Genomic DNA, 16,208 nt, shown 5'->3' with positions numbered 1-16,208 from the left:
ACAACTTACAAATTAATAAAGGCTCAAGTAATTTCTGCTTCTTAATTTCACTAATATATTTACTCTGGTTGGTTGAGAAAAGAAAAATTAATTCCAAGTATCTGTATTCAAAAGTATTTATAATTTCTTGGTAGCACACATTATTTGACTTAAAGGAATATTAAAATACCTCACCTTGGCAACAATCCAGTAATGGGCCAGGAAGGGAGCAATGTAGGTAAAGACATTATAGATAACCTCGTGGAGACTCAATTTCCAACTGAACAATCTTCAAAACTATCGCCATGAGAGAGAGAGAATAAGCCTCGTGAAGCCTGACAGTCAGTAACAAAAGTCCAACAGGAAGTAGGAGTCAATTGTTGTTTGGCCAGCTGGAGCTGCAGCTGTTTAATAGCCAGCTGATATGGATTTTCCAGGTTGATCAGGCCTGTCTGCCAAAGTTAATAAAATCTAACTCTTACTCTCTGTTATAAAATTTAAGTTTCACAAAAAAAAAATGTTACACCACCCCCTCTCTCATGAGAAAATTTCCCCAAATTTTCATCCGTTACTAAAGATAAGGTTTTAAGTCCGAGGTATGCCAGGTGCCCATGAATTGCCCATCTTCTGATTGGAGCTGATAGGTCACTGGAGATATTTTCTTCTTAATTCGGTAAGGCCTAACAAATTTTGGAAAGAGTTTGGATGACTTGTAGTTGACTGCATCCGCTTGGGTTGAAGTTCCTCTTCCATACAAGTTGACCTTCTTTAAACTGCTGCTCTCTCCTCCGCAGGTTGTATCGTTTAGCATTAATCTCATGTGCCTTCTTCATCCTTTCTTTGATCTCCTTAAAAACTTCATTCAAGCGCGTCAGTTTCTGGAGGTGATCACCTGCATCGGAAAGCTGAGGCAAATCTTCTTCAACAAGATTCCCAGATCCCTCACCCGATAAGTTGATCTCATGTCCGAATACAAGAAAGGCTGGGGAATGACCAGTGGTCTCATGTACTGCTGTTCGTAGGGCACACCCTATCTGAGGTAACTTAATATCCCAATTGCGGTGATTATCCCCAACATAAGATCTCAACATGTTCCCTATAGTTCGGTTCACCCGCTCCGTTGGGTTTGCTTGAGGATGATGACTAGGAGTGTAGATAGTCTTCACTTTATATTCCTTGAGCAAATCTCGAAATGGTTGACCAATGAATTCAGATCCATTGTCGCAAATCACAATGTTAGGAACCCCATATACCAAGAATACATCTTCCTCCAAACGTTTAGCAACAAGTCTTGCAGTTGCTGCTCTTAATGGAAACAGAAGGGTATACCTGCTGAAGTAATCCACCACTACCATCAGGTACTTGTAACCTCTTGATGATCTTACAAAAGGTCCCATCAGATCCAGACTTATTGTCTGCCACGGTCGGTCCACTACTCTCTGAGACCCCATAAGTCCTGCTGGCTTTAAGGTAGCCGACTTAGCTTGCTGACACACCCTACAGCGAGAGACATATGTTGCGGTGTCCTTCCTCATCTTAGGCCAATAGTACTTCTGTAAGAGTCTGTGGTAGGTTTTATACGTGCCCAAGTGTCCAGATGTAGGAGCGTCATGAAATTGTTTGAAGAGTTTCCCACGCTGATCCTTGGGTACAACTAGCTTCCAATCTTCTTGCTCATCACCAACCGAATTAGATGAAGGGACACACTTCCAGAGCTGATTATCGACAACTTTCCATGAAGAGTAAAGGTCAGGCTTTTCTTTTACTGAGTCGATCATCTTCAGATACCACTTGTCCCCAATCGGAAAACAGTTAGTGAGGGAATAAACGATAAATTCTGCAGGTACATATTCTAATGGGTTCCTAGATAAAAGATCCGGAACGACGTGTTCTTTACCTTTGCGATGCAACAAAGTGAAGTTAAAAGGTTGAAGACGTAATGCCCACCGTGCCAATCTTCCTTGAGGATCTTTTAAATTATGAAGGCATAACAAACTGTGATGGTCAGTTACAACAACAAAGTGAACTCCTTCTATATAAGGGCGGAACTTTTCAATTGACCAAATGACGGCCAAACACTCCCGCTCTGTAGCATAAAACTTTTGCTCAGTTTTGCTCAACGTCCGACTTGCATAGGCAATCACATTTTCTCCTTCCTCTGACATCTGGGAGAGTACCGCTCCAACACCAACAGCCGAAGCGTCACAAGAAATGGTAAATTCCTTCCCAAAGTCTGGGCAAGAAAGGATTGGAGATTTTACAAGGTTACCCTTTATATCTTCAAAAGCATTCTGAGCTTCAATGGTCCACTTAAAGTTGTTATGTTTCCTCAGCATTGAAGTAAGAGGATAAAAACGAGAGGCAAAATTTGGGATAAACCTCCGATACCAACTTGCAGTACCGCAGAATGCACGGACTTCCTTCACTGAGCGAGGGGTAGGAATTTCCAAAATGGCTTTCACCTTTTCAGGGTCAACTCTCAGGCCATTAGCATCGACAATATAGCCCAAATATCGAAGTTCAGGTTGGCAAAATCGGCACTTGTCTTGATTTAAGGTTAGATTAGCTGCTGCTAGCCGCTTGAAGACTTCTTCCAGAATTTAAAGATGTTTCTCAAAGGTCTGTGTGACTATTATTACGTCATCAAGGTAGATAAAGACAAAAGGTTCCAAGTCCATCCCTAATATATTATCAACCAATCGTTGCCAGGTGGCTGGTGCATTGTGGAGTCCAAATGGGAGAACATTAAAGTGGAAAAGACCTCTTCCTTGGATTGTAAAGGCAGTTTTCTCTTTACTTGAAGCTTCAAGGGGAATCTGCCAGTAAGCGCTTTTGATATCCAACGCAGACAAGTATTGGGCATCCCTTAAGCGATCCAAAATCGAAGTGACATGAGGTAAGGGGTAAGCATCTCTGCAAGTGACTGAGTTGACTTTCCGGAAATCGACGCAAAACCTTTGGCCACCATCAGGTTTGTCCACAAGTATGATTGGGGAGGACCAAGCACTTCTTGAAGGTTCTACAACACCCAGTTCAATCATTTTATCAAGTTCGGCATACACAAGCTGTAATCTAGCGGGAGACATGGGATAGTAGCGTTGCTTTATGGGAGAAGCATCTCCAGTGTCAATTTTATGCTGCACTAAATGGGTTCTTCCAAATTTCTCTCCTTGATTGCAAAAGTACTTCTCCAAAAGATTATTTAAGTCTTCCCTTTGTGACGTAGTCAATACGGTAGAGTCTTGTAGACCAATTGCACATATCTGGCCTCGTGTTGGTGGGTTCTCAGAAAATTCCCAGGACTTCTCATAGGCGTCCATAACAATATGCATAGCATTCCAAAAATCTATCCCCAAAATAATTGTTTGAGATAGAGAAGGTACAACAATGACAGATAAATGTTTTGTTTTATGAGCGAGAGTAATAGGAATGTTGGCTCTTCCAATAATCTTATGTTTCTGGTGGTCAGCAGTTTCTACAAATTGGTTGGACAATGGCCGAATTTTTGCCGGGAACTTATCAAAAATCCACATCAGGTCTCTTCCGATCACTGTATTTGAAGCTCCAGAATCTAACAATGCTTTGCAACTAAATCCAAAAATTCGAATTGGTAGATAAGGTCGCGGATCATTAGCGGAAGTTTCAATCAGAAAATTTATACCTTTAGGCAATGAAGCCAAATCACAATTGGACAAATTATTGGTTGACGGTAAATAAGATAAGGGAGGTACTCCTAAGATGCCCGAGGAGGTTCCCTTCGTACCCCGTTTTTTTGAACTACACTTAGGACAGGTTGTTTTGCGATAACCAGCATGTCCACAACCATAGCAGAAAAGTTTGCCTCTCTTTAGGACAATTACTGTACATGTGGCCTTCCTCACCACAATTCCAACATTTGGACTTCCTTGGGGCAAAACTCGTAGGTTTATTAAGTGCATGAACTTGATGATTTGAGGAATTCTTGCGATTATCAGTGCGAGAGTAAGCTAGATCAGGTTCTAAGACGGTGCCTGGCCTAGGAGGAGGCCTACTATTTGTAGTTCTCAATCTTCCCAGCTCAGCCTTACGTCCCATTTGTCGGAGTTCATCAATAGAAGAGATCACAAACATACAGAGTTTGTCCTGCAAATAATGATTTAGATTCTTAAGAATCTGACGAAGCCTGATGGGTTCCGGAATTGGATTTGACAAACGACCATAAAGACCCTCCATAGAAGCAATGAAAAGATCAATATGCTCTTGATCGCCTTGAGTTCTGTTCATAATCTCCTGCAGCAACATATCGTCATAATCCGGCGTCTGAAAAACAAGTTTCATCTCCGTACACAATTGCTCCCAGGAATTGACTCTGCCCACGGTCGACCGATACCAAATTAAAGCATTGCCGGTAAATAAATCAACTGCTGACCTAAAAAGTTGAGCTTCAGAAACTCCGCGAGCATGACGAAGTTCCTCAACCCGCTGCAAAAATGCACCAATGCTCTGGCCAGGACCATTACTAAACTGTAAACCCCATTTGAAGACTGGTATAGGCTTTGCAGTTTCTGCCTCTATACATGACTCATCAGGTTTCAGTTTCCTATTTCCAACCATAGTAGATTTTCCTTGTCCAGCATGTCCAAGAGGGGGAAGGTGCTTTTCTTGTGCGATATTCTTCCGATTTACATTTCCTTGAGAGGGTGGAGTTTCTGTATTGGTACCTTGGGAAGTGCCTCCTTCTTCCGCAGTATTCACTGACGTATCTTCACTCGCCTTCTTTTCTTCAGCTCCGTCCAGTTTTTTCGCATGCTCTTCAGCACCGTCCAGCTTCTCCGTTACATTAGATGAGAGGGAAAGGAAGGTATCTAGCATGTGTTTTGATCTCTGTAATAAGTCGTCTTTCTCCTCCGCTGTGTCTTTATCCCAGTCCAGATCCACAGGTATACGCTCCACTCGCAAGTAAAGATGCCAAAGGCGGGCAGAAAGTCTTCGATATTCATTGTCTTTTGTATTTCCTTCATAATCTTCAACTAGCTTTGACAGGTCATTGAATTTTTCCTCGCATTCTTCAAGTTCGGTTTCAGCATTTAGATTACTAATAACATCTTCCTTAATCTCAACATTATCAAGAAAAGCTTGAGAGAGCCTGGATCTCAATTGATTTGCATTTCCTGTAGTAGCTAAACCTCTAAGTTTCAACTCATATTCATTTTCATAACGACGTAAATAATATGCATTCATGGTGACAGCAGAAACCAAATTCCAAAGTGAAAAACGAACACTCACACAATTTAAGAAAAGATAATAGAGGTGTAACAGTCAGTAAACAAAACCACTAATAATTACGAGTACCGACAAAAGTGTTGCAATATACAACAAGTTAACCGACCATAATGTCCATATCAAACACCATCAGAACAAAAAAAATTCACAAATATATTATATAGTCCCCACACAAGCCAGGTCCCACGTTGACAGCGCCAAATGTAGCGGTCCCAGTTTGCTCAGTCTAGGGGGTGGGAAGGGTAGGTGTGGTTTTCACAAGTTAACGGCGTAGTAGAGTTAACTGTTAACGGTACTATCCGAGGGCGCCACTTTGTTTCCAGTAGTAGTTTGGTAGTAGGACGGAGTCAGAACAAGGAAAAGACCCGTTACTGAATGATGTTGTAAAATTAATGACCTTATAACCAACCAAAGTAAGAGTGAGTTAAATACAAGGTAAATTTAAGAAAAGGAAATACATGTAAGAAAGCTAAACTCATTCAATGTAATCATTAAGTTTAGAAAAATTCTAAGAGCCTGTTTTTTTTATTGCACAAGAAACATTTATCAAATGAAATATTTATTAAAATTATGTAATTTTACATTTCATATCATGGAAAAAGGTTTGATTACCATTTCTGTATTTGGATCTCAACAGTCTGAGGGTACAGGTAACCCTTAGATTTATCAAAACAATATACCCTAAACACCAGTAATTATACACTAAACCACATTACCTTGGCCGGCCACTAGTACTTCTGGTATTTTACCCATAGATATCAATCAAACAATACTTACATAAACTAGACACATATTTACACAAAGCACATTAAACATCAATATGTATCCAATAAAGAAAGATATTTATAAGTAATTATTCAACTACGTAGATCACAACCATACGCCTCCGTAAGGGCTCACGGTCAGGGAGGAAGGCACAGTAGCAGGTATAGCACGGGCACTGGGTGGGTAGTGGTACGCAGACCTATGTGGAGGCACACAAACCGCTCCCGAACAAATCCCTGAGCACAATTCAGACAATAGAATCTACAAAAATATTTGACACTAAAAGATGTATAATAGTTGCTTTAGAATAGCACGTAAAATTTTATGTTAACAATAATAAAAATGAAACCTAAATATTCCGTGAAATAATCTTAACATGAAGTATTTTGAGAGATATATAATCGGTTTGTAATGTAAATAACCCCAAAAATTAACTATTAGTCAATTACTCAATCTACAGTAGTCAATATAATGAGATATAGTTAATTAAATTCCAAAAATAAATTATTAACTAAAATAAACTTTAAATAGAATTCGCTTGAAAACATCTTTTCATATTTGTTTCCTATTCTACAAATGCCTTTTCTTACTTACATTTTGACAAAGCACGTAGCATAAATTACCAACATTTATTATCCTGAATTTACAAACAACAGCAAAAATAAAACAGACTAACAGATAATTTTTAACTTATAGGCCACACAACACTATTTATTACCTAAAGTACATTTTGTTGTTATTTCAAATGCATTATTTAAAATAAAAGTTCTAACCATTGCAACAACATATGTTTGGATCTAAGAAAATATGAACCATTAAAACACTATGATAACATTTACAATCTGAAAGGATTTATATTTATGAGTACAACTTACAAATTAATAAAGGCTCAAGTAATTTCTGCTTCTTAATTTCACTAATATATTTACTCTGGTTGGTTGAGAAAAGAAAAAATTAATTCCAAGTATATGTATTCAAAAGTATTTATAATTTCTTGGTAGCACACATTATTTGACTTAAAAGAATATTAAAATACCTCACCTTGGCAACAATCCAGTAATGGGCCAGGAAGGGAGCAATGTAGGTAAAGACATTATAGATAACCTCGTGGAGACTCAATTTCCAACTGAACAATCTTCAAACTATCGCCATGAGAGAGAGAGAATAAGCCTCGTGAAGCCTGACAGTCAGTAACAAAGTCCAACAGGAAGTAGGAGTCAATTGTTGTTTGGCCAGCTGGAGCTGCAGCTGTTTAATAGCCAGCTGATATGGATTTTCAAGGTTGATCAGGCCTGTCTGCCAAAGTTAATAAAATCTAACTCTTACTCTCTGTTATAAAATTTAAGGTTCACAAAAAAAAATTTTACAACCCACAGGACGTCTCCCTTTCGGATGCCGGCCAACGAGTCAAATTTTTGCGTCAGACCCGAGATACTATCCTCTGAAACTTGGTTTGTCCCCCCCACCACTACCAGTAAATCCGCAGGACTCACCCCCTCGGCCTCGCCTGCATGCTCGATCAAAAAAGAAAGAGGCTTTCCCGGAAAAACACTGGCTCTCACTTCGGCGTCCATTACACTCTTTATTCTGCCATAACAACGTCTGCCATGGCTGTCCCCCACAAGGTGAATTTTTTTCTTTCTACCCGACCCCCCTTTTTTGTGTTGACTTCCCCTCTGAGCTCCGTTCCTCTTATCTCCAAGAGGAGGGAATTCATTTGTAAGTTATCCACCTCGGTAGCACTCAAAGTCTCAAAGTAGTTTGAGGTTCTGAGTGCCTGGTCCCCCGTCTCCGAAGTAAGCACCCTCCCCCCATTGACAACTCTCCGCCACCCCTGTTCATCCTTTGATTTTTTGTTTGTAAAAGAAACCCTAAGTTCATCGATCTCTCTTGCTTTTAAGATCAGCGCAGCTTGAGCGACTTGTTTTCTTCTATTAAAAAACTATTTTGATTGCTTAAAACTAATAGTTCCTTCTTATGGTTTTCAATGAGAAGGTCTGTGTCAATATTTTTGAAATTTAGGCTATGGTAATAGTTAATACACAGTAAGCAGGCCCATTGGTCACCTTTCCTAATATTAATAAACAGTCTTTTTTAATTTACTACACTCTCTTTGCGAGTGAAACCACTTATCACAGATATCACAGGCTATTGAGATGCATTCGCTGTCGTCAATCTGTAGTGAGCAGGCAGCGCATGTCATAATAGTCATCCTTGGTCCTAGCCTAAGTAACTTACTACTATTTGTTTCCTAGCATAAGATGTTAAGCAGCAACTAATTTACTACTAATGTGCAGTCAGTACAAAACCAAGAGTGTAATAGCTCTGGGAAAAAAGGAAAAACCCTGTTTTTGGTTGCTTTTTATAGGCCCCAGGCTAGGCCAAATGACAGTTTGCTAGGTTTGAGAATTTGATTTGATTTTGAGACTTTATTGTTGATGGTTTTTTAAATTTTGAACTGTTTCAGCCAATTAAATAATTTAGAAGGGGTGCTTCGTCACTATGCTTACCTAAAAGTGCAATAGCCTAACTAATTTCGACAATCCTTTACTTTCGCTATTTACAAAATGGGCTATTTGTAGTCAAATAGAAATAAAATAAAATATCTGCCAATTTAACAAGCTTTGTCACTAATTTACTAAAATTACAATGGCTATAATTAGCCTAATATAATTTGTCAATATAAATAAAAGCATAATACCGTATAAGAATTTGTCAAATATTTGTAAAAATAAATTAAAATGACTATGAATGGCCTATTACAGTTTGTCAATAAACTTTATTGTTGAATAATTTTGAGGGGTTTTTTATCCAATTGGGTTTTTTAATTTAGAAAAATGCTTCGGGCTAGGTTCGAAATCGGCGCCGGTGAAGATGAATATGAAATGGGTTAGGTTGTTACCTTGTACAGATTTAGGGAAAGGAAGGCAGTTCTCGATCTTGATGTTCGTTTTGAAATTGTAGTTTTATAGTGATTACCAGTGTTTCCAGACCGCAAACATCGTAAAGTTACCTTGCCGATGTAGTTCAGCTTTTCCTAACCTCACTTTTGATGACCACGTTTTCAGATTTAAAGAAAAGTTATAATGATTCTTAAAATTTCTACTGTGTATACCTAGAATATAGGGAACTTTATGCAGTGCGGCAAAGAAAATATTCAATAAAGACAATACCTTTATTAAGGAATTAGCATAAATTTCGAGAACCTAGCAGTAACATTATTGCATTGATCGTTCAGATTGATAACACAATTTTATCACAGTTTTATTATTTTATTATTTTTCATCAACCTAACCGTTGAAACCTATTAAGGCACTGAGAGTGAATCCTTCTAAATGGATCAATTAATCATGTATGCCATATATTTTTACATAAAAAGTATAACAGGTGTTTAAAAATATTAGTTTGGAAATTCCATTGGATACTATTTTAAATTCTTTTGAGTTTCTGACATTTTTATTATAATGGATAATCTCTGTAATGTGATTTTAAATTCCTAAAATATTAAAACAATAACAATTTATAATAACTGAGTTTTATATGAAAATGTTAAGATCGTCTTATTTAATACAATATTTCATTTTCAGTGGAATATATCCATAATTAAGATGAAATGGCTGACACACTTAATCTCTTTTGAAAAATATTACAAATATATCAGCCTTTCGGGGCCAAGAATAGTACTTTATGATGACTTACAGATTAAAAATCAGATACTCTGCAAATAGAAGAGCTCGTAACTTTCTGTTCAGATATAATGCACTAGTTTAATTTTCAAGAGTAGTTTACAAACACCAACCGTTTGTTATCTTAAAACGTAATAATATATTATTATGTAAAATTTATCGCTGATTTTCTTTATATTTATGTTTACTTCTTTTACCAATTTTATTTGAGAACATAATAATTGTGCAATTTTTTATTTCTACTAGTTTCTTAATTAAAAAACAAAAACAAAAAATATACAAACGGAAAGACGACAAACGAAGTATTTGTTACCCATGTTTCTATTTATGTTTATGTTTACCTGGACGCAAAACACTAGAATATTAATGAACAATTTTGATCGTCCTGAACAGTGAAAAAAACGTAAGTAACATAAAGTTTAATTGATATTAATATATAAATTATAATTTTAAAATCAAATTCTATAACTATCCAGAAGCAACAAGTACTGTGAAAAGGAAAAGCTAAATACGCGCTAAATTTTTGTTTTTAAATCCTATTTATTACTTTTTTGTTAACTGCTTGATAATACTATGAAATGACATAAATAATTAAAAAGTGTTTAATAATATATATATATATATATATATATATATATATATATATATATATTCTGATTATTGGCTAAAACCATTGTCCAGTACTGTTTACATGACATCTGATATGTTAATGTGATTCAACGCCAAACTGTGATGTGATTGGATGAGACGTATGTTTAACCTAGCTATTACAACATATGTCATTTATATATAGTTATAGTTTTTATGCCTTGTACCGTAATAAATCAAAACTAAATATCTAGTCCTTTTTACTTTACTTGCTTTTCACGATCGTAGACCAATTTTAAATATAAAAGATTTGCTACTACTAATATCTCACAACACGAGAGTCATAAACGTTGTGTTTTCTGTACATACCATATTATGAGGACCAATATAAACCACTTTTACATTTAAAACAATTACCAAAATTAAATGTTAAAAATTATACTTAAAATTTAAAACATTTCTTTTACTACAATACACTAATAAAAAATTATTTTTGTATCTATTTTAAAATGTTTGTATTTATTTAAAAAAATTTGTATTTTTTACATACAGTAGCAGATACATTACGTAACGTACAGTGATCTAAACGTATGTGGTGGTTTATTACTCAGGAGTTATATCGGAGTTGCTGGTGTGGTCTTTGGTACAACCCATTATTGGTCGAGGAACTGAAAGAAGTGAATTTCCGTCTACTGGTATGTCAGTCCGCATATCTCCAGAACTAACTAACCCATAGATATGGAGTTTTGCAAAATCTTTAATTTCTGTGTAAGCAGGATCGAATTCAATAATGTTGCATAACGACCAAAAAATCACACCACAATGTCATAGCAATTAAGCCTAATAATTTTAATAACAGGTATATGTCCCGAATTCCCCTTTAAAAGAACTCTCATGAATACAAGTGTAAAATTAATGACTTCATTCTTGTTTACGTGGAAATGAGATTCATGTAACGATCTTACAGATAGTTTGTCTAATATGTTACTATGTCACATGTTAAAATTTTACATGGTTGTACTTTGAAATTTTATTTCTTCTACGTTTCTCTCGATCCCATCATAATTTACCTTTAGGTCATTGAACACTTTGTACGTCAAAAGTTAAAGCGCACAGCTCGAGAGTCATTATCGTTGTGTTTTATGTATATACCATACATATTATTAAGACTAATTTATAAAATACTGTTGTTACATTTCCAACAATAAATCATAAAGAAAATATTTTTAATTTATGAACAGTTTTTTATTTTATTGTGAAACATAATGATTAATAAATGTTATTATTTGTTTTCAAACTTTATACTCTTTGCTTGAAAATGTTAAGAAAATGTTAATAAAATATAGTATTTAATTAAATAAATATAAATGTTATAAAATATAGTCAATAAATAGTTAACCCAGATATGCCTAGTGACCTATATTTAGGACACTTGTAGTGTTCTCCATAAAGCTTACTTCTGAAGTAGTTTCAGCTTTTTCCAACAGGTGGCAGGGGTGGTTGCTGTCTCTCAGTAAGAGCTACTGAATGCATCTGAGCAACAAATCAAGTGAATGCTTCAACTAGTTTGTTTTCTTTAGACTAGTTTACAAATTTAGGATTTCCAATCAACTTCATGAGCTCTGCGCCATGTGCGAAAAGTAAGTACAATACTATTATTTCGTAGTTTTAAACCTATTAAGTACAATTTCCTAATAACTGACTAACTAGTTATTACATTTATCTTGAAATGTGACCGTTCTAAATTCAGACCGTTTATAGGTTATGTTTGGAATTGGCCCGTCCTACATGTAGTCCAGTAGGCATATGTACAACAATAATGCTTCCCACTCTCAAATGAGTTTCGACCCTTGTATTTCAAGTCGTGACTTAGTAATTGGGTTAAACTTTTTGTTTTAAGCATCAATACAATTTTTTACAGTTATTTTATAAAAAATTCTGAAAAAACCTTGTTATTTATCGTACTTTGAATTTTTTAGGAACTTGAACCTTCATGAAATTTTGACGATGCTAGAAGATGAAGAGATCCAAGTGCCACCTGATGAAGAAATTGGCGTATATATTCAGCCACCAATCAATGCAAATGATGATGTCACTGATGAGGATTCTGGGGATGAGGACATGACTTCAATCCATCATCTTCCAGGAAACCAACTATTGGCCCCGGCTGAAGTTTCCCAAGAATTTGAACTGAGTGACAACAAAGATGAAGAGGATCCTTCTTTATCACAACCAACCTTACCCTCTAGTTCAGCGAAGATGGACATAGCACAGCCACCAAATAAAAAAGTAAGACGAATTCAGAATTTCACTGAAGAGAAACCAGCAAAAAAGGTTAGTAAGCCATTCACTAAAAAGCAGTACAAATGGGTCAAAGAGGACCTAAAACTAGATGATACTATTTGGAGTAATAGACAGGAAGTACAACAAAAAATTAACACCAATGGAACAGTTTTTCTGTATTTTCGATGATGATATTGTAGATTTATTAGTTGAGAAAACAAATCGTTTATGCGGCATTACATAACCGTTTAGGTGATGTAACTGTCGATGAAAATGAAATGTTTCATAGGAGTATTGTTGTTGAGTGGTTATGTTCCATTTACCTCGAAGACAATGTATTGGGAAACAGCTTTGGACACTCGCAATGAATTAGTTTGTAAATGCAATTTTCTAGAGACAGATTTGAGTTTATTATGTCAAATTTGCATGTTTGTGATAATGACAACCTCAATGCCTGAATGACAGTATGCAAAAGTAACGTCCATTGTTTGATGCATTGAACAAAACATTTTTTGATTACGCACCACATGAGGAACACCACTCAGTTGATGAGTCTATGGTCCCATATTTTGGGAGGCATGGTTTGAAAACAATTCATCAGAAACAAACCTATTCGCTATGGTTACAAAATTTGGGTTGGTGCTACACCCAATGGCTATGTAGTTTGGAAAGACCCCTACCAAGGGAGCAGCCACACCTTGGACTCCTCAGTATGAACACTTGGGCCTTGGTGCCAGTGTTGTTTTGCAGTACTGTGATGTTCTGAAGAAGAATGGTGATTTCCCGTACTTCTTGTATTTTGATAATTTTTTTTCTGGTCTAACCTTTGTTTGAGAAACTGTCCCAAAAGAATATAAGAGGCTATTGGTACGGTGAGAGAGAACAGAATAGCAAAGTGCCCACTGACTGATAGTAAAGATTTGAAAAAGAAAGAAAGGGGAACTTTTGAATACGAAAAAGTATGTGATGAAAATTTAATTATTGCAAGATGGAATGACAACAGTATTGTCACTGTTGTTTCAAATGCTGTTGGTGTACAACCCATACATCAGGTAAAACGCTTTTCACTTAAAGCCAAGAAACATGCTTTCATCCCTCAACCAAACCTCATACACCAGTACAACAAAAAAATGGGCGGAGTGGACCGGTGCGATCAAAATATGAGCCTGTACCGAATCCAAATCAGAGGTAAAGAAGTGGTATTTCCCTCTGATCTGTGACTGCATTGACAGTGCAGAACAAAATGCCTGGCAACTTCACCGCCATGCGGGAGGGAACCTTGACCACTTGTCTTTCAGACGCAGACTTGCCTGTAACCTGCTAGAAACATTTGGTAAAGGGTGCGCGTTCAAAGGCTGGACGGCCATCGAAAACAATCAAAAGTGGACTCCAGGTTTGACAGATTGGACCACCTTGTTGTTCCTCAGGAAAAGCAAACGAGATGTGGGCATTGCCATGCCAAGTGCACTACCAGATGCCATAAGTGTGATGTTGGTCTTCATACTAAATGTTTTATTTGATTACCACACAAAGCCATAAACTACAAAATGCACTTACTAAAAATTTTATTTAAGCTTGTTTTATATATCTTTGTTAAAAACACAGTTGAATTAAGTACATAAAACATATATATCCAATGTAAATGTAACCCTTCTAAAAATAAAAAAGCATTTTTGGAATATTTTAGCATTTCACTCATATTTTCCTACTGTCCTATATATAGGCCACCCATTATTTACTAAACGACGATGAAATTTTTTTACAATTATTGTTAAAATGTGTTGAAGAATACATTTATAGTATAAAAAAAACTGTAGAATTAAAAAAAAATTAAAAAAAAATAATTCAGTGCATATCTGGGTTAAAACTATCGTCCAATGACAAATTTTTATTCCATTTGATACAACTGGTTATTTAACTCTAAAACTAGGGAGGAAATGTTACGGACAAGGGAGTTGGCAAATTATCAAATGGAATTGGACGGACTTTTACCTTCTTCTCCCGAGCTACCTTATGTAAAATAATGCTATGCACATTATTTATTCCTTTGAACTGTACAGGTGTTTACTGGGAAACTGCTTTCCTGGAGGTTTCTAAACCACTGTCATGAATAACGCCTCTCAATCGTAATAGTATCTTGTCTAGCGTTCAGTTATAAATATTAAATTGTTGTTCCAATACTCGTTATGCAAATACTTCTTCATGTTATGCGTGTTTAACTAATAAACTTTAAATGTGTTTTGAGAATAAGTATTTAACATTTGTGTATTGTTGCTCTCTAACGTTATCTTCTAGCCAATTCACTAAAGCGACGTAGAATGAATCTGTTCCGTAATATAACTTGAAACTTGCATTTGTTTGGTTTTATTTGTAAATAAATTAATGGGTTTCGTTAAAACCCATGTAGATAATAATAACTGACTCCAATAATATTAGTCATACCATCCACTTTTGGTGGATGTAAACTACTTATATGAAATCGAAAATCACATAACGAAGAAGTAAGCAGATTAGTAAATGGATTGAAACAGTTCCACCCCATCGCTTATTAAACATTATAACTAAAATTGTATAAATATTATTCATTCAAGTACACCGAATATTAATATTATATTTAAAAACTATATGTACATTAACAATAAAAGATAATTATAAGTAACATATATCAATTGAAGAATTGCATATTGAGTCTATTTTTCTGCATTATTGGTTTGTGATATTCCATCATCATATGATGGGTATACAATGACATTTCTTAACTCACTCGAATTATGATACGCCCAATGTTCCCTAATTTAATTTATGTACAAGTAAATGAATTTATATTTTGGTAGTTTTGATCAAACTAACTAATATAATAGTTTATATTGCAACTATAAAAGAATTTCATGGTCTTCGGTAAATCTTTTAAAATAGGATATTAAAATCAGAAATATTTCAATTAAAGAGGTTTTTCCCTAATTTGTTATAGAAAAATTTTAGATTGTGTGTGTGTGTGTGTGTGTGTATCTTAGGTTTTATGAAATATTTATACACAGTGGCATGTTTTATTATTATTGATCTTAGGAGTAATGTATATAATTTTAGAAAGTTCTAATATAAACAGGCTGATATTCTATTAAATCGTGAGAAAAGTTTAAAAGTGCAATATATGAAAAGGAAAGAGAAAGGTAGTAATACCAAAACGATCGGAGCGTCACCAAGTTTAAATTTAATTGATCCTTTATTGGTTTGTTTTGGATCTGTGTCGGTGACATTTGATTGTTTGGGTTTAAGTCAACACAGTTGCTTTAGTTTGTTGCTTTCTTGCAGAGAACCACGTGTTCAATACCTGGGAGGTTAATTTATTTATGTCGGAGAGCAGTAGTACTTTCATGCTGTTTTCAAAAATGACAATCCATCTATGTGATAAATTCAATATTTTATAAGCAAGGCCGAAATTTGGAACATGTTACTATTTAAAGTTGATTGGTCCTACTAAATAGTTTGGAATCAGTTAAACTTTGAAGGAAAGTAAAAGAACAAATTTAAAGTAAAGGGAATAAAGATTTTACTTACTAAGAAAATTTAGTGTGACCGAAGTTATAAGGATCAAGATGCTCTCATTAAGCAGCCGTTGCGTTCAACTAGACCAGGGTATCATGC

The 16,208-nt window shown here is 35.6% G+C and overlaps 1 protein-coding gene across 1 annotated transcript; it reads left to right on the top strand.

Annotated features, from left to right (window-relative positions):
• Nucleotides 1-11,858: 11,858 nt before the first annotated feature.
• LOC124371262 (piggyBac transposable element-derived protein 3-like) lies at nt 11,859-12,779 on the top strand. Its single transcript, XM_046829597.1, has 2 exons — nt 11,859-11,920; nt 12,260-12,779. Exons 1-2 carry the CDS (start codon nt 11,910-11,912, stop codon nt 12,750-12,752), a joined length of 504 nt encoding a protein of 167 aa, XP_046685553.1. The 5' UTR covers nt 11,859-11,909; the 3' UTR covers nt 12,753-12,779.
• The last annotated feature ends 3,429 nt before the right edge of the window (nt 12,780-16,208 follow it).

This window comes from Homalodisca vitripennis, unplaced genomic scaffold (assembly GCF_021130785.1).
Source record: "Homalodisca vitripennis isolate AUS2020 unplaced genomic scaffold, UT_GWSS_2.1 ScUCBcl_1208;HRSCAF=4537, whole genome shotgun sequence".
In the NCBI taxonomy this organism is placed as follows: domain Eukaryota; kingdom Metazoa; phylum Arthropoda; class Insecta; order Hemiptera; family Cicadellidae; genus Homalodisca; species Homalodisca vitripennis.
This window is presented reverse-complemented; position numbering and strand designations above follow the sequence as displayed.